Here is a 23170-nt window from a genome sequence, read left to right as displayed (position 1 = left end):
AATTTGATATATAAATAAGAACTCATTAATAAACATGTTCGACAATTTTTTTTTAACTTATGTTAATCATTTCCATGCCCTCCATGATACTCATTATTCTTGTCATATTTCAGAGGGTTACCAGGGTGTCAGGCTCGGGAGTGCACGCATGCTCAGTACCCTTACCCCTGACATCACGTGCAAAAGGACACGTGCACATTGGCATTGTAATCGTCATCACTAATGATCACGTGACACAGAATTAGAGACCGCCTTGTAGGAAGTCAATTCCTATACAACATCTTAACATGTTTATGTCCCTTGAAAAACATAGACAATTTAATGCCCGGATAGACTAAAAAAATACAATATTATTTCATAAGCAGACACTGAGCTATTGTGCTAAATCTTTGAAGGAAGTATAGGTCACAGAGTAGAGGTCACAAATGCGCAAGACAGGTTTATGCAAATGCCTTGTTAAATCAGGCAAAGAGATTGTATTTAGTCAAATTAAGCTGCGCTATGCCACGCCCCACAAATTTAGAAGGCTTGCTTGAGTTCAGCATGCTGGCATATTTTGAAGATTTTATAGTAAGCCTTTATTAAATATTCTTACATTTTATTAGACAATATTTATATGCATTGTGTTTATTAATATTGCACTATTAATATACAAAACAAAAACAAGTTACTGGTCCTTTAATTCTGTTCCAAGTCCTATAATAACTATTTGCACATTAAAATGAAGAAACTCTCAATAGATGAAGATCTGCATTAAAGTTTATGCTAAAACTCAATATATTTGTTTTTATTTATCAATAGCCCCCATACGATAAGTGACATTTCGTAAATGTCTTTTTTTTTTTTTTTTAAATATATTCGTGAATACAATAACCATTTTGCATAGAATACTAAATGTCAGAGCAAAAATTCTTAGTTATTTTGTTAATTCAAAAAACAATACATGTACTAAAATATAAATAAAATTATCACAATAACAATAGAATTTAAAGTACCATAGGGAAATACATAGCAATATTCCAAACCATTCATGTTGTCATAAATAGTAGCTTTAACCTTTCAATTTTATTAATGCATTGATATTTATTCTATATAATGGGTAAATATAACAAAATGCATTGAAATCATAAATATTGCACGCCGTTGTTGTCTTTGGTAATAAAAAAAATATTTACTCACCATTCTTCTTGTAGAACATTATCTCCCCCTTGAATTCACTCTTTTCCTCTAGTGACATTTCAATTTCAAGTGTTGTCTGTTCATTTGTTTCAGCACCAAATAAAAATTTACAACTGCAACTTTTCTGCATGACTTCTGTTCGTGCATATCCAGCAAGTTCACAGAAGCCATCGGAACAGTAAACTATGGGGAATCCCTTGGCCACCTGAGCATTTGCAAGGATGAAGTTACTATCTGTAAAAAAAAAATATATATATATGAAAAAGTGACAAAAATATTTAAACATGTGGGTATTATGCACATTACTTGATTTATCGATGGAAGCATAGGAATCAGCTTTTGGTATTCTCAACATTATAGGGCCATTAAATAGAGTAGCATTGCATAATTAACATGTGCAAAAAGACAATGCGCCACCACTTATTCTGAACTTCAAATCAGCAGTAGACTTTTTTCTGACAAATGTATTTCCCCCCCTTTTTCCAGCACCCTGTATCATGTGACAGCCATCAGCCAATCCCAGACTCATCGTTGTATACATTTGTGATCTTCTGCACATTCTCAATAGGGGTTGGTGGTTCAAAAAGTGTGCATATAAAAAGACTGCACTCAATTTAATAGTGAAAATAAATTGAAAGGTCTCATAATCTGCATTTTCTTTCCAAATCATGAAAGCTTAATTTTGACTTTGGTGCCCTTTAAAGGGAAGTAAACGCAGAAATGAATATTACATAATTCTGCAGTATATGCAAATTTATGTAAAATTAACCTAGTGACAAATGTAAAAAAATTAAGCATTTTAAAGATTTAACCCCCCAAAACTTTACATACCTTTCCTCCCTCGCTAGCCTCTTCTGTTTTTTCAAAGGTGCATCAAGGGTGCGCTTTCTAAGCCAACAGCTTTACGCAGTGCAGGAACATGCTACATTTAGTTCAATGGTGCTGTGATTAGACTGCGCGCCAGTGACACGCTTTTGAAAAAAAAACAAAAAAACATAGGAACAGAAAAGGCTGGCGAGGAAGCTAAGGTTAATAAAAATTTGTGGCATTAAATCTTTAAAATGCTTTACATCTTTTAACTTCTAGAGTAGAGTGACTCTTATTCAGATCTAAGAAACCACTAAAGAGAATAATACATTTAAAGAGACATGAAAACCAAAAAATAGGTTTCATTATTCAGATACAAAATAAAAAAAATAAAAATAAAAAAAAAAGTCCAATGTACTTCTATACTCAAATTTACTTTATTCTCTTGGTATCTTTGTTAAAGGTTAGTTTCTTTCCATTAGAACATAATGAGGTAGGCTCAAGAGCAATCACTAAATACAAATGCCCCTTTAAGAACAATAGGTAGCTTAGGAATGTATTAGACTTAGGTTATTTATTTTGGGGGGTTGGTTGGGTGGGGGGTTTTACTTTTAGGGTGGACTTAGTAAATTTTTTTAATGTAAACGAGCTGTTTAACTTAGGGCAAGGCCCTACAAAAGGCCCTTTTAAGGCCTATTGGTAGTTTATTGTTAGGTTGTGGGGTGTTTTTATTTTGGGGTGGCTTTTTTGTTTTTATAGGGCTAATAAATTAGGTGTAATCTTTTGGTAATATTAAATTTTTTTAATTTTTTCGTAGTATTAGGATTTTTTTTTTATTATTGGTAGTTTTTATTTTATTTTATTAGAATAGTTATGTTGGGTTAATTTATAGTTTAATCTTAGTTTGTTTTTTTCACAGGTAAGTTTTTATTTTTATTAAGATAGTTATATTGTAACTTTTAATTTAAAGTTAGGGGGTGTTAGGTTTAGGGATTAATAGTTTAATTTAGTGTTTTGTGATGTGTGGGGCCGGCGGTTTAGGGGTTAATAGGTTTAGTTTATTAGTTGCTATGTGGAGAGCTGGCGGTTTAGGGGTTAATACTTTATTATAGTCTTGGCCATGTGGGGGGCCGGCAGTTTAGATGTTAATATGTTTATTATAGTAGTAGCGATGTGGGTGGGCAGGAGATTAAGGGTTAATAGGTTTATTTATTAGCTGCAATGTGGGGGGCAGCAGTTTATGGGTTAATAGGCTTATTTAGTGTGGGCGATGTTGGGGAGCTGCGGATTAGGAGTTAATCACTTTATTTAGCATTGGCGATGTTGGGGAGTGGCGGATTAGGGGTTAATAACTTAATTTAGTGTCAGTAATGTCAGGGAGCGGCAAATTAGGGGTGTTTAGACTAGAGGTTTATGTAAGGATGTTTGGTTTAAGCGTAATTTTCTTTTCCCAATAGACATCAATGGGGTTGCGTTTACGGCGATTTGCCATTCTGTTACTTTTTCTAACACTCTCTCCCCATTGATGACTATGGGGGAAAGCGTGCACGAGCACGTAAACTCAGCCCTTGGCTTTTGTGCGGTATGGAGCTTAATGCACCATAACACACAGCACAAGGAGGTTTTTCGTAATGGCAGCGCTATGGAAAGTGTGATAACGCTCATTTTATTGGTTATTTACACACCTGGTATAGAACAAAACTCATAATCTAGGTGATAGTTTGTAAAGTTAAGTTTAAGTTTTAAGTTATTAAAACAGTTTACTCTTGAGTAACCTGTTTTGTATATTAAAATGAATATAGGTAAATTCATTAATCTTTCCTATCTAATCTGACATATTCTTTGAGGCAGAAGAGAAACCAAAGTGGGAAAGGCACTGTTTTTAAATTTAGAAAGGTCTTATCAACACATATAATTCGTAAAATGTTAGGAAAATACGTGAATTTATTATATAATAAAAGTTTAAAATTTAAATTGAAACATGTTACTATACAAATTTAACTGTGCACAAAAACCAAAATATTTTTCATTATTAAGGCTGTATAGAAAAATAAAATAAAACATGACTTCTATTTTAAAATTGTCTTTGTTCTGTTAGTATCCTTATTCGACAAGCAGGTGTTTAGGCTCAGGAATGTGCAGAATGCTTTTACCAATGTTATACATTGTGAAAATACTGCTGCCATTTAGTACTCCAGTTAAAGTGCACACTATCTACGTAGGTATTTTCTTCAATAAAAAATGGCACAAAAAAGCCCCATAAAAAAACAGAGACCAAACTCATATGATTATATTTTGTAACTTGTTTGTTAAACATGCTAAACACAACATTATGAATAAAAAAGTTTATAGGTACACAAGTATATACCTATTAACCACAACAAAAACCATAGAGACCAAACTATTATCATTCTATATTGTAACTTTTTTTGTTAAACATGCTAAACACAGAATTTAGTGTACAAAAGATACATTAATTGTGCATGTAACTCAAGAAGATTGAAATGTATTAAATATTAAAAAAATAATGTCACCAACACAGTTTATTGAGACTACACCGTGAGTGGCATGCACGGCTCCATGAAAAAAGTAGTATGTTCTATTTCTATCCATTCATACGGACATATAGGAAGAAGAGGCAAAAAAATAGAAGTAAATGAAAAAGTTATCCAATAGTTAAAAAAAAAAAAAAAAAGGGGAAATGTATCCTCTTTTAAGGGGTTAAAGGTGTCCTATATTGTTCTAATATTTTGGCATGTTCCTGTTTTACATTTATATTGTAATACATTTTCTCTAGGGAGATTTTAAATTATATCATATTTAGCTATTCTGTCATCTATGCTATTTTAGATTGATTCCAATAGAGTCTGATGGGACTTATTATTGTGTTGAGGTCTTTCTCCATTCATGTCATGACCACTTCCCAAAAAGGTTTTAACAAAGGGCATTGCCAACAAATATGTATCAAGGTCCCCCTCTCCTTGCAGCCCCTCCAGCATGTATCTGGAGCACTGGGATATATTTAATGTAAGCAGTGTAGTGGGTGGTACCACCTGCCAAGAATTTTGGATTTCAATTGTAGACATTGATAGAATTTTATCAGCCAATCGGAATCTAAGGGACGCCATCTTGGATGACGTCATTTAAAGGAACCTCCATTCGTCGGGAGTCATAGTAAGAAGAGGATGCTCAGCGCCGGATGTCTTGAAGGTGAAGCCGCTCCGCGCCGGATGAAGATAGAAGATGCCGTCTGGAGGACCAATTCTGCCGGCTTGGATGAAGACTTCTCCCGGATTCGTTGAGGATTTCTTGCTGCTTCGCTGAGGATTTCTCCCGGCTTAGTTGAGGATGGATGTCGGCTCTTCAAAACTGTAAGTGGATCTTTGGGGGTTAGTGTTAGGTTTTTTAAGGGTTTATTGGTTAGTTTTATTTTTAGGTTAGGGTTTGGGTAGCAATAGAGCTAAATGCCCTTTTAAGGGCAATGCCCATCTAAATGCCCTTATTATTTTGGGGAGCTTATTTTTTTTTTTAGTTAGGGTTTTATTTGGGGGGTTTAGTTGTGTGGGTGGTGGGTTTAACTGTTGTGGGGGTTGTTTGTATTTTTTTTTACAGGTCAAAGAGCTGATTTCTTTGGTTCAATGCCCCGCAAAAGGCCCTTTAAAGGGCTATTGGTAGTTTAGTTTAGGCTAGGGTTTTTTTTTATTTTGAGGGGGCTTTTTTATTTTAATAGGGCTATTAGATGAGGTGTAATTAGTTTAAATATCTTATAATTTGTTTTTTATTTTGTGTAATTTAGTGTTTGTTTGTTTTTGTAATTTAGGTAATTGTATTTAATTTAGTTAATTGTATTTAATTTAGGTAATTTATTTAATTGTAGTGTAAGGTTAGGTGTTAGTGTAAGACAGGTTAGGTTTTATTTTACAGGTAAATTTGAATTTATTTTAGCTAGGTAGTTATTAAATAGTTAATAACTATTTAGTAACTATTCTACCTAGTTAAAATAAATACAAACTTGCCTGTAAAATAAAAATAAACCCTAAGCTAGCTACAATGTAACTATTAGTTATATTGTAGCTAGCTTAGGGTTTATTTTATAGGTATTTAGTTTTAAATAGGTATTATTTAGTAATTAATAGTAGGTTTGATTTAGATTTAATTTAATTATATTTAAGTTAGGGGGTGTTAGGGTTAGACTTAGGGTTCGGGCTTAACTTTAGTATAGTGACGGCGACATTGGGGGCAGCAGATTAGGGGTTAATAAATGTAGGTAGGTGGCTGCGATGTTAGGGACGGCAGATTAGGGGTTAATACTATTTAACTTTTGTTTGTGATGCGGGAGTACGGCGGTTTAGGGGTTAATATGTTTATTATAGTGGTGGCGATGTCCGGAGCGGCAGATTAGGGGTTAATAATTTTATTTTAGTGTTTGCGATGCGGGAGGGCCTCGGTTTAGGGCTTAATAGGTAGTTTATGGGTGTTAGTGTACTTTTTAGCACTTTAGTTATGAGTTTTATGCTACAGCTTTGTAGCGTAAAACTCATAACTACTGACTTTAGAATTCTTTATGAATCTTAACGGTATAGGGTGTACCGCTCACTTTTTGGCCTCCCAGGAAAAGCTTGTAATATCGGCGCTATGAAAATCCCATTGAAAAAAAGACTTTACGTAATTTGCATAAGTTGATTTGCGTTATGGCCAAAAAAGTGTGCGGTGCCCCTAAACCTGCAAGACTCGTAATAGCAGCGATAGTGAAAAAGCAGCGTAATAACCTGTTCAGACTGTGATTACAAAAACCCACTATCCAGACAGTGATTTCCAAACTTCACTCACACCATACAGAATGGGATTTCTATTTGCCACATTTTAATAGCTGTCAAAAAAATATTTTATATATGTTTGAGCTGATTAAAAAAAATGAGGTATGATTTGTTTGGCTACCTCACAGAAAAAATGTGTGTAAATAAACATAACAGCTACAAACAGCTCCAGCACACATAGGTGGGAAATGGTTAAATGGAAAAGGGGTTAAATACTTCTTTAATTTGTGCAAAAATTGTGTTTTTGTACAGGGTTCCTAGAAAGGCCAAAAAGTGAAATCTGCAACCTAGTTTTTCAAAATTCTGCAAATTGCCTAAACCAGCTACATGATTGGCCGCATTCACAGGATAAAAAAATATGCTTTTTGATATCTGCAGGGAGCATGGAAAAAAAGAAAGATGTTTTTTAAGTCCTTTTAATATAAAATAGGTAATAGAAGAACAGGTCCCCTACATATAAACTCATTTTATATATTTAGCTTTGTGGTCAATTTTTTTCACCCCCAAATTTAAAGTGCCAGTAAAAAATGTTTAGTTATGCATTAGAAAACCACTTTAGACAATATACATTATGCTTGCATTGTTCATTTTGCCCTTTTTATGTAATATTGGTCTGAAAATGGAGGATTTTCTGTTTCTCAGAACTCGAAATGCACCCTGCTGATGTATCAGTGCTAACCCTGCTACATATTGTTCTCTTATTGGCTTTACTAACATTATGACCATGTTTAGCTTTGTATTCTCAGACTAAAGCTCGGATTGACCCATCCAAATAAGGCACATGCGGCGAGATTACGAGTTTTGCGAGAAACAGGGGTGCGTTGCTAACACTCCTTTTTTTTCTTACCGCTCACTTAAGACAACGCTGGTATTATGAGTTTTCTGCAAGCCGGCGTTAGCCGCAGAAAAGTGAGCATAGAGCAAAATTTAGCTCCACATCTCACCTCAATACCAGCGTTGCTTACGGTAGCGGTAAGCTCGTGCAAGATTTCGCCATAGGACACAATGGGGCTGAGCTGGCTGAAAAAAAATCTTACACCTGCAAAAAAGTAGCGTTCAGCTCCTAATGCAGCAACATTGTTTCCTATGGGGAAATACATTTTATGTCTGCACTTAACACCCTAACATGAACCCTGAGTCTAAATACCCCTAATCTTATACTTATTAACCCCTAATCTGTCGCCCCCGACATTGCCGACACCTGCATTATATTATTAACCCCTAATCTGCCGCTCTGGACTCCGCCGCCACCTACATTATACTTATGAACCCCTAATCTGCCGCCCCAACATCGCAGACACCTACATTATACTTATTAACCCCTAATCTGCCGCCGCAACTATAATACATTTATTAGCCCCTAATCTGATGCCGCCAACGTCGTCGCCACTATAATAAATTTATTAACCCCTAAACCTAAGTCTAACCCTAACACCCCCTAACTTAAATATAATTTAAATACATCTAAATAAATTTACTACTATTAAATAATTTAATCCTATTTAAAACTAAATACTTACCTATAAAATAAACCCTAAGATAGCTACAATATAACTAATAGTTACATTGTAGCTAGTTTAGGATTTATATTTATTTTACAGGCAACTTTGTATTTATTTTAACTAGGTACAATAGTTTTTAAATAGTTATTAAATATTTAATAACTTCCTAGTTAAAATAAGTACAAATTTACCTGTAAAATAAATCCTACACTAAATTACAGAAAATAAAAAAGAATTACAAGAATTTTAAACTAATTACACCTAATCTAATCCCCCTAATAAAATAAAAAAGCCCCCCCAAAATAATAAAATTCCCTACCCTATACTAAATTACAAATAGCCCTTAAAAGGGCCTTTAGCGGGGCATTGCCCCAAAGTAATCAGCTCTTTCACCTGTAAAAAAAATGCAATACCCCCCGAACATTAAAACCCACCACCCACAGATCCAACCCTACTCTAAAACCCACCCAATCCCCCCTTAAAAAAACCTAACACCACCCCCTTGAAGATCACCCTACCTTGAGACATCTTCACCCAGCCAGGCACAAGTGGACCTCCAGAGGGGCAGAAGTCTTCATCTGATTCGGGCAGAAGAGGTCCTCCAAGCTGCAGAAGTCTTCATCCAGCCGGCATCTTCTATCTTCATCCTTCCGGAGTGGAGCGGGTCCATCTTCAAGACATCCAACGCGGAGCATCCTCTTCATCCGACGGCCGACGGCTGAATGACTGGTCCTTTAAGTGACGTCATCCAAGATGGCGTCCCTTGAATTCCGATAGGCTGATGGAATCCTATCAGCCAATCGGAATTAAGGTAGGAAAAATCCTATTGGCTGATGCAATCAGCCAATAGGCTTAACCTTGCATTCTATTGGCTGATTGGAACAGCCAATAGAATGCGAGCTCAGTCCTATTGTTTGATTGGATCAGCCAATAGAATGCAAGCTCAATCCTATTGGCAGATTGGATCAGCCAATCAGATTAAACTTAAATCCTATTGGCTGATTGCATCAGCCAATAGGATTTTTCCTACCTTAATTCCGATTGGCTGATAGGACTGCTCTGGAAGGTTGAAGATAGAAGATGCCACCTGGATGAAGACTTCTGCCGCTTGGAGGACCTCTTCTGCCCGTATCGGATGAAGACTTCTGCCCCTCTGGAGGTCCACTTGTGCCCAGCTGGGTGAAGACGTCTCAAGGTAGGGTGATCTTCAAGGGGTTAGTGTTAGGTTTTTTTAAGGGGGGATTGGGTGGGTTTTAGAGTAGGGTTGGGTGTGTGGGTGGTGGGTTTTAATGTTGGGGGGTATTGTATTTTGTTTAACAAGTGAAAGATCTGATTACTTTGGGGCAATGCCCGCTAAAGGCCCTTTTAAGGGCTATTTGTAATTTAGTATAGGGTAGGGAATTTTATTATTTTGGGGGGCTTTTTTATTTTATTAGGGGGATTAGATTAGGTGTAATTAGTTTAAAATTCTTGTAATTCTTTTTTATTTTCTGTAATTTAGTGTAGGATTTATTTTACAGGTAAATTTGTACTTATTTTAACTAGGAAGTTATTAAATAGTTAATAACTATTTAAAAACTATTGTACCTAGTTAAAATAAATACAAAGTTGCCTGTAAAATAAATATAAATCCTAAACTAGCTACAATGTAACTATTAGTTATATTGTAGCTATCTTAGGGTTTATTTTATAGGTAAGTATTTAGTTTTAAATAGGATTAAATTATTTAATAGTAGTAAATTTATTTAGATGTATTTAAATTATATTTAAGTTAGGGGGTGTTAGGGTTAGGGTTAGACTTAGGTTTAGGGGTTAATAAATTTAATATAGTAGTGGCGACTTTGGGGGCAGCAGATTAGGGGTTAATAAATGTAGTTAGGTGTCGGCGATGTTAGGGACAGCAGATTAGGGGTTAATAAAATGTAACTAGTGTTTGCGAGACGGGAGTTCAGCGGTTTAGGGGTTAATAAATTTATTAAAGTAGCAGCGATGTCCGGTCGGCAGATTAGGGGTCAAACATTTTAGTTAAGTGTTTGCGATGTGGGGGGGGGGGGGCTCGGTTTAGGGGTTAATAGGTAGTTTATGGGTGTTAGTATACTTTTAGCACTTTAGTTAAGAGCTTTATGTTCCGGCATTAGCCCATAAAACTCTTAACTACTGACTTTTAAATGCGGTAGGAGACAGGAGAGGGTGTACCGCTCACTTTTTCAGGTGATCGTAATACCGGCGTTAGGCAAATCCCATTAAAAAGATAGGATACGCAATTGACGTAAGGGGATTTGCGGTATGCTAAAATCGCGGAAAAAAAGTGAGCGGTAGACCCTTTCCTGCCTGACTCGTAATACCAGCGGGTGTTAAAAAGCACCGTTGGGACCCCTCAATGCTGCTTTTTAAGGTTAACGCAAGACTTGAAATCTAGCTGATGGTGAGGGAAACCTGACCATTAAAAAATAATTGCTGTAAAAAATGATGTTAATTAATAAAAAAAATCTAGTCTTGGCTGACATGTCATTTTATAGCAACACAGACAAAATGTCTTGTAATCATTTAATGATCTAATAGCACCTCAGCTGTGTGGTGATTTTCAATTTTCCTGAAATTACTTTGGATCTTTCTGGAACACTAAAGTAGCATTCAAGTATTTTATTTTTTATTTTATTTTTTAGTATGTGCATCAGAACTTAATCACTACATTGCTATTTAATCATTGAATTGCTATTTAATAACTGCATTGCTATATAATCACTGAATTTCTAACAATCTCCATACAAAATAAAACTTTTATTTGGATATCACAATTTTCTTGGTTTTACACGCCCACTGAAAAGCCACTTGAGTCTTGTTTATTGTGTGGCCAATTAGAGACAGGTATACATGAGCTGTTGCAGTGATCAAGCAATATATTTAAAGCATGCAGGAATGTCACAGATCTAAAGTTCACTGAATAAACACCAGCATCTCAGGGAGAGTACAAAATGTAATGTTTAAATTACAGGCAAAAAAAAATAATCAGGAAAAATAAATAATGTGCATTGCAAAGTTTTTCATTTTGCATTATTAAACAATTTGTGGGGAATTACATTTTAAAATAGATATCCCTTTAATCACAGTTCAAATGAAATTTTCCTGTTCTTAATTGCAACAAATGTGGAGTAAAAAAATATCTAGGGATTTAGTAGCTAATTGATTAGCCTTGTTCTATTTCTATACATTATTTATATGAGTCATATAAAGCAATTATGGCATGATCCATTGCTCATTTTGTCCAGAAACATGAAACACTCCTCAATAAAAAGCCATACTATTATCAAAATGTACATCTAGTGAAAAGCAGTTTCTATGCACCTTGATGAAAAGCCGTACCATTTTAAAATGTACAGCTGTTTTATATGCAGAATACAATTCCTTATAGATCAAAACTTTGCAGTCTTTTTTAGACATAATCAACAGCAGATCACTTCAAGAAATGCATCTTCTTTTTTCTGGCAAGACAAAGGAGTATAAGATAGTGGCCCCGATGATCGAAAGTGCTGCAAAGTGGCAATATTTTTAAAAGGGATCCGACACCATGTTGAAAGTGGCAGCAAAATATTCAAAAGGGCCGACATTACTTTTTAAAAGCAGCATCGCTAAGAGGCATTTTACTATACGTCGCATTGTATAGAGGAGCAAAATATTCCAAGCAGCATCTGCACCGATATTGGCGGTGTAAAGTAAAGGATCTCTTTAAAATATATAGCACACAACCTAATAAATAGAAATATGTGCTCTTAAACTGAAATAACCCACCACTGCAAACCTTACACTACATAACCCATAAACTGCCAATAGCCCACTGCAAACTAATCCTACACTACTTAATCCCTAAACCACCTATAGCCCACTGCAATAAACTTCCTAACCTATTAACCCCATATACCTCCATTAGCCATAGCCAACTGCAATAGCCCACTGCGCTGTGTAGGAACACTTCAAATATGCCCCCCTGCCCGCTGAAAGTTCCGAGAAGTGGCGATGTTGGTGGACTTTTGCAGAAGCTACACTTCCTAATATTTCTAATTTTTTAAAAGAGACACATTGCCACTTGTCAGCACTTGTGGGGTCTGCCACTGTTTTTTCAATAAATTGACAGGCAGATGGACTGCAAGGCTGACAAGGCCAGAAAGGTACTTTCTCATCGGTCTGTCAATGCTTTGAGTATCGGCCCTGCATCATAAATATGAATCATTCTGTGTACAATATTTGATTGCTCTACACAAAACTTTATTTTTACACTCTTTTTTTTTTAAGTAACATTAAACTGTATGACTCCTACATATTTCCTTTATCTGAGGTAATTGAAGATGAAACTAAGATGAGACAATCTAATATGAATAGTAGATATATTGTTTTACACAAATACCAGAGAAAGAAAAGTGTTACAGTATTAACTTTCAGCTAGATTACGAGTTTTGAGGTAAGAGCTGCTCGGTGCTAACTTGCAAGTTATTGTCACCGCTCACCTCCCTATTGCGCTGCTATTACAGGTTTTCATAAACCCGGCGTTAGCAGGCAATATTGCAGCGTTGAGCAAAATTGAGCTCCATACCGCACTCCAATACCAGCGCTGCGGTGAGCTGGTTTTACGTGCTCGTGCACAATTTCCCCATATACATCAATGGGGAGAGCCAGCTGAAAAAAAGTCTAACACCTGCAATAAAGGAGCCGAAAGCTCTGTAACGCAGCCCCATTGATTCCTATGGGGAAAGAAAATTTACGTTTATACCTAACACCCTAACAAAAACCCTGAGTCTAAACACCCCTAATCTGTCACCCCCGACATTGTAGACACTTGCATTACACTTATTAACCCCTTATCTGCTGCCCCCGACACCGCTGCCACCTAAATACATTTATTAACCCCTAATCTGCTGCCCCTAACATAGCCGCTACCTACATTACAGTTATTAACCCCTAATCTGCCCCCCCAATGTCGCCGCCACCTACATACACTTATTAACCCCTAATCTGCCACTCCAACGTCGCCATCACTATAATAAAGTTATTAACCCCTAAACCTAACCCTAAGTCTAACCCTAACACCCCCTAACTTTAATGTAATTAAAATAAATTTAAATAAAACTTACTATCATTAACTAAATAATTCCTATTTAAAACTAAATACTTACCTGTAAAATAACCCCTAAGCTAGCTACAATATAACTAATAGTTACATTGTAGCTAGCTTAGGTTTTATTTTTATTTCACAGGTAAGTTTGTATTTATTTTAACTAGGTAGAATAGTTACTAAATAGTTATTAAATAAATACAAATGTACCTGTGAAATAAAACCTAACCTGTCTTACACTAGCACCTAACCTTACACTACAATAAATAAATTAGATTAATTAAATACAAATAACTAAATTACAAAAAAACAAACACTAAATTACACAAAATAAAAAAGAAATTATCAAATATTTAAACTAATTACACCTAATCTAATAGCCCTATCAAAATAAAAAAGCCCCCCCAAAATAAAAAAAACCCTATTATAAACTAAACTACCATTAGCCCTTAAAAGGGCCTTTTACGGAGCATTGCCCCAAAGAAATCAGCTCTTTAACCTGTAAAAAAATAATACAAACAACCCCCCAATAGTAAAACCCACCACCCACACAACCAAACCCCCAAATAAAAACCTATCTAAAAAACCTAAGCTCCCCATTGCCCTGAAAAGGGCATTTGTATGGGCATTGCCCTTAAAAGGGCATTTAGCTCTTTTTCTGCCCAAACCCTAATCTAAAAATAAAACCTAACACTAACCCCCGAAGATCCACTTACAGTTTTTGAAGACCGGACATCCATCCTCAACGAAGCGGCAGAATTCTTCATCCAAGCGGCAAGAAGTCCTCAACGAAGCCGGGAGAGGTCTTCATCCAAGCGGGCCGAAGTCTTCATCCAAGCCGGCAGAAGTCTTCATCCATCCGGCACGGAGCGGCTCTATCTTCAAGACATCCAGCGCGGAGCATCCTCTTCTTTCCATGACGACTGAAAGGTTCCTTTAAGGGATGTCATCCAAGATGGCGTCCCTTGAATTCCGATTGGTTGATAGAATTCTATCAGCCAATCGCAATTAAAGGTGAAAAAATCCTAAATAGGATTGAGCTTGCATTCACAGGCAAATACAAACTTGCCTGTGAAATAAAAATAAAACCTAAGCTAGCTACAATGTAACTATTAGTTATATTGTAGCTAGCTTAGGGTTTATTTTACAGGTAAGTATTTAGTTTTAAATATGAATAATTTAGTTAATGATAGTAAGTTTTATTTAGATTTATTTTAATTACATCAAAGTTAGGGGGTGTTAGGGTTAGACTTAGGGTTAGGTTAAGTGGTTAATAACTTTAGCATAGTGGCGGCGATTTAGGGGGCAGCAGATTAGGGGTTAATAACAGTAATGTAGGTTGCAGCGATGTTAGGGACAGCAGAGTAGGGGTTAATAATATTTAACTAGTGTTTACAATGCGGGAGGCCGACAGTTTAGAGGTTAATATGTTTATTCTAGTGGCGGCAATGTCGGGAGCGGCAGATTAGGGGTTAATAATTTTAGTGTTTGCGATGCGGGAGGGCCTCGGTTTAGGGGTTAATAGGTAGTTTATGGGTGTTAGTGTACTTTTTAGCACTTTAGTTATGAGTTTTATGTTACGGCGTTGTAGCATAAAACTCATAACTACTGACTTTCAGTTTACGTTATGGATCTTGTGGTTTTAGGCTGTACCGCTCACTTGTTGGCCTCCCAGGCAAACTCGTAATACCAGCACAAAGGAATTCCCATTGAAAAAAGACTTTTTGAAAGATGTTGTAGTTACGTTGCGTTCTGGCCAAAAAAGTGTGCAGTGCAGCTAAACCTGCAAGACTCGTAATACCAGTTGTAGTGAAAAAGAGCCATAACGCTGCTTTTTCACTCATACCGCAAAACTCGTAATCTAGCCAAATGTATTTAATGACACATTTTAAAGAAAACCTAATTAAGACAGGAAATTCTTTGAAGGATTTCTTTCAAATCCATTATTAGTCGAATAAAAATAGTTCTACTTACTGCAATGTTTGAGCTATCGAGAGATGAAACTAACATTGCCACTCCAAACAAAATTATTATTTTATACAGAGAACAGCATCATCATTGATTTACTTTATTATTAAAATTTGTTTGTAGATTTTGCTAGAAAGTTTTTTTCTATAATAATTCTGAAGCTTGGTGTTTAGATCAGTTGACCAAACAAATATGACTAAGGGCTAGATTTATCAAGGGCTAGGAAAATTCTCCTTTATATTCTCCTCTAAGTTCTCTGCAGCTTACCCTTGGAGAGGTGCACTGGTGCGCACAAATTTTTGTTTGGAAGGCACGCTGGGGCAAATTATGATGAATTTCTTTCCACGAAAAAAACGATGTTCTCCTGATTTATCATTTCAAACCCGTGATTTTTTTTTTTAAGTATTTTTTGCCATCTTCAAGTAATCAGTTACATTTGCGTTTTACATGGGACAAATTTGCACTTTCATTTTGGTGAGGCACGTTGAATTTAACTTTGTTATGATGACACTTTGTAAGCATAACACATTCAAATTGTTAATACAATTTTCGTTCTTTGTGGGGCAATTTTGTGTTCAATATTTGGCATATGTGTGTGCTATATTTTGTCCCTGTATTTTGAGCATTTGCCATTACATATTTTTTTAATTCTCAGTCTTTTCCTGGCTCCTAGCGAAAAATAAACCTGCTAGAATCAGAAAGTGCTCCATAAGAAATAGATGTGAACGCAACACAAGCTCAAAGACATGATGATTTCTAATGCTGTTCTCCTCAGTACCTATAGAATTTGCTTATTTTTAGGAGAACTTTACGTTCTCCAAAGGCGCAAAAAATGATAAATTGGTAACTGGGCGTAATGCTAAGGTGGACTGTAGGAAATGTGAACGCAAATGAAGTGAGAGATATGTATAGTCGAACTTGCCCAATTTTAGGCGCAATTTGCATTAATAAATCAGACTATTCAGTCGTATGTGGATTTAAAGGTACAATTTTAGGAGAATTACTTTGATAAATTCTGCATTTACTATACTAATTTTAAACAAAATATTTAAACTCTACATTAATTTAAGGGGGTCTTATTGGAATAAAACAATACAAAAGCTAAGTATTTGCACCAATAAACAGATGACTAACTCAGTGTATACATTTAAATATTTGATCAAAATATTTAAACACTGCATTTATCCCAGCTGCTCTAATTATCTCAAGATTTTCAGCTTCAATAAATAAGAGTAGTCAGACAACAGTATAATTAGCTCACAACATGCTATTAGATTGGTTGCTAAAAAGCAAGACAATTGTATCAAAATATTTTTCTATATAACATTATATCAAATATGATGAAGAATTATCAATTTTTTATCATTATCATTTTTTAAATGGACAGTGTACTGTAAACATTTCCCTCCTTTAATTTGTTCCCACTAATCTATTTTACCTGCTGGAGTTTATTAAATTGTTTACAAATAGCCCATTTACCTTTGTTTTGTCATTTTATATAGCTGATTTTACCTGTTGAAACCAGACACCTATACTAAAAATGTCAATAATGAAGTAGCAGGTACAGAAATGCAATGCAAACAAGATCCAGCAGAAGAAATATCACTGTCAATGGGAGTGGAGGTGGTAGAGATAGGTACTAAAATGTTTATTTAACATTGTTATCACAGACAGAGATGGGATAAGGAAGTCTATAGTTTTATATTGAGAAATAAGAAAATGAGACCTGTTCACCCTGCAAACTCACCCAATTTGACTGGATTTTGGTTTCAATGAGCAAAATTAGTTATTTCATATACAAAAATAAAACAAAAGGAACAATTTGCAATATATTTTATACTATTCAACTAATATAAGAAATCATTGAAAACATATTAAGAGAAAAACAATATTTTGGTCGCCTGAAACGTAAGTTAAAAAGCAACGGTCATGGGGGCGGAGTTAACTGCCTGTGTGAACGGACGTGAGGGGTGAGAGCTCCGGGCTTTTAGATAATAAAAAGTACCGTTTTAGCCCTTGCACATCAAATCTTTTAACAAAATTACATCTGATATTACTCAAGGACATCTACCCTATAGTTTTGATAGAGAAATTTGAACTTTGACAACCGATACTGAGCGCCCTATCTGGAGACCGGCCCGCTCATTCTTTTGGATATCAGTGACTTGCTGTCTCTGCTCCGGAGGGTTGGGGACCCACTCCGGAGCATTAGCCTGTGATTACTTTATCACTCAGAAGTCGGCTTGACCATTCTGCCTGCTGCCGAAAATCTGATACTACACCCTGACCGATTCCGACTCAGGTTCCCGCTGTTCCCTCAGTAGGACTATTGCCCGTCCCTTACACTGACTGCGGGAGTCTCCGCAACTATAGCTACCTAAATCTAGACTACCCACCGCTACTTACCACTGATCTGAACGCCTTGGAGTTTTGGCGCGGTAATCCGCCATCTTGCTGGGCGGCCTTCTACTTTTCTCCTCAGAGCGGCGTGGCCTTAGTCTGGGCTAAGCCGGAGCACCCGCAACAGATCACCGCTGCATGTTCCTGGCGAGAGAGCGATCCACAGCTTGCTGACAAGCTCACGGCACAACTGCTGGCCTCTACGACGGACATAACAGAGAGACTATAACGCTGCTTCAGAGGGTAAGCCCAGGTCACACGGAGGGCCTTGCAGGAGGGTTCCGGGACTCACTGAGCATTGGGACATATACTACCCCAAATCTTCTCATCCCCCTTGAGACTTCTCTGCTAGTTTGGCTCAATTTTGCCCTTAGAACTCTGCCCTGCATATATCTGTGAAGTAACTTGACCATTCTTTCCATAAGCAGATCTGTGGCATAACTAAGTGGCAGCTGAATGGGATTCACTTACCTACAAGATCTATAAAAACCTTTAATATCTACAAGAATACCAAATAAAATAATAAAATAAAAAAATAACCTAACCCATTGAGCCCTCTATCACATGCCTGAACTGCCCCAGGAAGCTCCTTATCCCTTACACACAATGAAGTTAATGAGTGAATAAACAGACACACACAATGTGAATGCTACAGTAGTCCAGTGGGCCAGGGACCTTCTACAGTGATTCATAACTAGAGATTGATCTTGACCTCCAGCTTATAGTGCTCATAATCTCCTCACCTGTTGCATTCATTTATGTTACAGGACACAGAAACTTTTCATATTTTTCTAAAAGTGCTTTTAGATTCTCAACTCCCCGCCTCTATTCATATTGCACAAAAGCTATCTATAACATGCCACAGGGAGCAAGGCGGAAAGCCGCTAACCCTAGTGAATACAGAAAGTCAGTAGCTGACCACTTTAAACTGAAAACAGGAGAGGGCAAGGTTTCAGACAGTCCTATTATCCCTCAACACCATATAGGACTAAACACTAGTGAGGAGTGTGACTCTCACCTGCCAAATATTATGGCGGAATCCGCAGCTTCAGACATAGTATCTACACTCACTGAAAAATTAAACTCTCTTCAAGACACCCTTACCAAAGCCATTAAAACCTCTGCAGCTGATTTACGCAAAGACATTGGTGCTATCAGTGAGCGCATTGACATTCTTGAGAGAAAACAGGAAGATCTCACAGTAGAGCAGAGTAATCTGGCGAATCACTCTCAAATTCTAGGTGACATACTAGACTCCATGGAAGCAAAAATGGCCGATATGGAGGATCGATCTCGAAGGAATAACCTGCGATTTAGGGGTATTCCTGAGGAGATTCCATCTTCTGAGCTGTGTGCTTTTCTTACAGAACTGTGTGACATACTCCAGCCGGCTGGCTTTTCAAATGAGGCATTAGTAGACAGAGTTCACAGGCTCCCTAAAGGAAGAAATGTACCTAGCGAGAAACCTCGTGATGTGATAGCTAGATTTCATTTCTTCACTTACAAGGAACAAATTATTAAAGCTATGTTTCAGCGTCCAATACTGCCCGAAAAATTCAGGAGTATTCAGATTTTCCCTGATTTGTCACAATTCACGATCCAGAAGAGGGGATTATTTCGAGAGGTCACGAAATCACTGAGACAACAAGGAATCAAGTACAGGTGGGGATATCCCACTAAACTCCTAATCCATAAAGATGGACGTCTCTATACTGCTGATACCCCGGATAAAGGTCATCTTCTACTAAAAGGCTGGAACACCCAAAATATCCAAGATCCAAGAGATGATCCTCCCACACAGAAAGATCCTGAGCGACCATCTTTATCGTCTTCTATCCTACGGCCTTCTGCAGTTGAATGGGGTTCTCTCCCACAACAATCTACCTCTGCCAAAAGATACAGCTTTGCTATGGGTCCTGCCAGACCTACCCATGGAGAAGATGAAACAGATGCCAATGACTGATGAGTATTTTAAACCTGTTTCGTGACTTATGTTATTCTCCTCCATATGTTACTTTTTTTTCTCTTTTCCCTGCAGGTTTGCTTGATTATCCCCATATGGACATACCACTAGTTTATGTGGTGTAGGTGCCCCTAAGGTTTGCACCCCCTATGTGTGAAGTTATATTGTCCCCAAGTTTAAAATGACCCTGAAATGTTTTTAGATACACCTGCAAGTTGGTGGCTCTAACCTTTGAGTCAAGTTTATTCCATTCTAGGCCCCTATACAACTCTATGTGCTATTGCCCCTATGAACTGCTCATCTTGCTTTATACAGGTTTGCCAACCAAGACTGTAATAAATACGCCTATAGGCCTCCCCATGAGTAAATATTATAGGACCCTGTTTCCTCAAACATACGTTAGGTATAATATTGAAGTTAAGTTTATTTTTTAACTCTAGAGGATTGCACTAATTTGTTTACATACATCAATCTCATAGGCAGCCATCTTATGTCACAGCGTTTAGATTTATAAGAATGTTCTCCAGAGCTGTCTACTTTCAAGTGTTCATATTATCTGAGTGCAGCGAAGCCCAGTTTAAGACTACTATAGTTATACTTTAGTGAATGTTTAGCCTAGCTTAGACAACGCTATACTGCGCCATAAAATATAGTTAGACAAGTAGATTAGATGTGGAATTAACAGGTGACCTCTGCAGTTAGATCTCAGCTACTTTTAGATACCTGAAGGCTGTCTGATTCTATACCTGGTAATTTCCCCACTATCCCACTATATTGCACTCGCGGTGATTAATTCCAAGATGCAAGTTGGTTGTGCATGCCATGTATAGATGTAAATTTAGTTTCAGCAACCAAGATGTTATATTACATTAACACCTTTTACACAAGAGATAATGATATTCTCCTATGTCAAATAGGTTAGGGTAATACTGATGCGTATAATGACATAATGATATTCTTGTGCTCAACTTTTAGAATACTTTATCTTAGGCCTTCATTGTGGTATATACATTGCTTGTTATGCGTTGTACTAACCTTGTTCCCTACAGGTTTTTTCTTCTTACAATAAATGTACATTCAGTTTATTTTGTTGATGAACTTGGTTGGACACTATTTTTTTCAAATAGACTTTGAATATATACTTGAGACCTGGACTATTTCCATAGCCTCAATGATTACGGTTCGAGGCTCAAACTCACATGCTTCATTATACCACTATATGGAGCCTCACACCCTGTTACCCAATAATATTGTTTTTTCATCTCATAAAAATGTTTTGTTAACAATGCACATCTTTTGACTATACTTGTATGCTTATATAACTGTGACTGAAAAATGTTCCTCATTTAGGTTTGATATAGATAATATATTGCTGTGTATCTATCTAAGTCTAGATAACGTCTTCCCTTAATGCAAAACATACCTAGGGGGACTAATTATGCTAGAATACTACCTACTCCCAGAAATCTGGAGGGTTAAATCTTCCTATATAAAATAACTCACTCATTGACCCACAGTGTTGCAAATAATGAGGTCGACAACTTTACACTTTCAGATATTATCTTCCCTATATTAAGATTAGTTAAATTGTCCCTGGCCCGGACTGTCGTTCTATTTGCTGAGTACTTTCAGCAGGCCAAGTGCCAACCTCCCCCCCCCGGGTAAAACCACAGTTTACCAAAAGTAAACAAGTGAACACAGATTCCTTAGACTCATTCCCTTTCCGAGGTTTTAGATTTGATGTGTTGGCCTGCGCACTTGTAACTATTTTTTTATCTCCAGCCTTAGCTGAGATCCATCTTATCTCCCTGGCCTCTCTCTTTGACTTTTTCCTATTCTGACCCTTATCCTACTTTGTGAAACCTCTCATCCTCCACTCTATCCTCCCTCCCTCCCATATTTTTTTTTTTTTACCATGAAAACGATATCTCAACTTCGCTTTGCGACCTTAAATGTAAAAGGTCTAAACATACCCACTAAAAGAAGCTTATCTCATAACTTCTTTAAGAAACTCCGCAGCGATGTGGTCTTCCTACAGGAGACACACTGGGCGGCAGACAAACTCCCAAGAATTAAGTTTTTGCAATACCCAGTGATTTTCCATTCTCTTCATCAAGATAAAAGCAGAGGTGTATCTATTTTAATTAGCAAAACGGTGGCCTTTCACCAGATACATGTTGAGAGCGACCCTGAAGGTCGATTTTTGATACTGATTTGTAAAATCAATAATCTCATTTATACCCTTGTCAACATATACGCCCCTAATCAGGGTCAATCAATATTCCTTCGGAGAGTCCTGCATCTAGCTGAGAGACTGAGGCAGGGGAAGCTAGTATTGGGGGTGATTTTAACATGGTATGGGACCCCTTGACCGATAGACGGCTTCCGGATGGTAAAGATATAGATAGGTTCTCTAAAAATACATCCTCCAAGTTTCGCAACCTCATACATCAGTTCTCATTATATGATGTCTGGAGATCATGCCACCCCGACTCGAGAGATTATTCGTTTTTTTCAACCCCACATAGATCCTATTCCCGCTTAGACCACTTTTTTTGTCGATTCTTGGACCATGAATGAGATTTTAGAGTCCCAGATTCCTAGTTGCCCTTGGTCGGACCACGATGCGGTATCCTTTTCACTGAGTGAAGGAAGTTTTACATCGAATAGGCCCATGTGGAAATTTCCAAAGTCCCTCTGGGACGACAACACCTTCTTACAAACAATCTCTGACAAAGTTGAGGAATTCCTATTAAATAATCCGGTAGGCCAAACTTCTCACCAAATTAGATGGGCTGCCTTAAAGGCGTTCATTCGAGGCTTTTGCATAGCCACACTGTCAGCTCAAAGGAAAAAATGGGGTGCTCCCCTAGGAAAATTAGTATGTGATCTTAGAATAAAAGAGAAGCTAAACAAACAAACTCCTTCTACTGAGCTGTCCACTGATATTCTATTTCTAAAAGACCAAATTAAGACCCTGGAATTGGAGAGAATCAAAAAGGCTATATCAAAATTTAAACTTACTATGTACTATAAGAGCAACAAGGCGGATTCCTTGCTAGCAAAGAAACTTAAAAACCATGCAGCAGCCTCAAGGATTCCTTATCTTATCCAAAATGGTCACAAGGTGTACGCGCCGAATGACATTGGCAAATCTTTTGCTGAGTTTTACGACACCCTCTATAATATTGAAAAAGCTGAAAAAACAATTATGGCGTCAGTTAATGATATATCTACTTTCCTCCAAACCTTAAAGCTACCTCTATTGTCTGAAGCAGATGGCAATAAGCTGACTGAACCTTTCTCTATATCTGAAATTAAAGAGGCAATTAAGCAGATAAAGAACAATAAAGCACCGTGCCCAGACGGGTTTACGGGCCAGTTCTACAAAAAATTGAGCCCCAAGTTGCAACTAATACTATGCCAG

The 23170-nt window shown here is 36.9% G+C and overlaps 1 protein-coding gene across 1 annotated transcript in view; it reads right to left on the bottom strand.

The window, feature by feature from the left end:
• The window catches only part of KCNH8 (potassium voltage-gated channel subfamily H member 8), a 484148-nt gene extending 466318 nt beyond the window's left edge, over positions 1-17830 (bottom strand). The window contains 3 exon segments of the mRNA XM_053715735.1: positions 1180-1413; positions 2250-2299; positions 17787-17830. Coding sequence (XP_053571710.1) covers positions 1180-1413; positions 2250-2299; positions 17787-17830 — 328 coding nt within the window.
• Positions 17831-23170: the final 5340 nt, after the last annotated feature.

The sequence above is a fragment of the Bombina bombina genome, chromosome 5, assembly GCF_027579735.1.
Source record: "Bombina bombina isolate aBomBom1 chromosome 5, aBomBom1.pri, whole genome shotgun sequence".
Taxonomy (NCBI): Eukaryota; Metazoa; Chordata; class Amphibia; order Anura; family Bombinatoridae; genus Bombina; species Bombina bombina.
The sequence above is the reverse complement of the archived record's forward strand: the minus strand, read 5'-3'. Positions and strand labels throughout refer to the sequence as shown.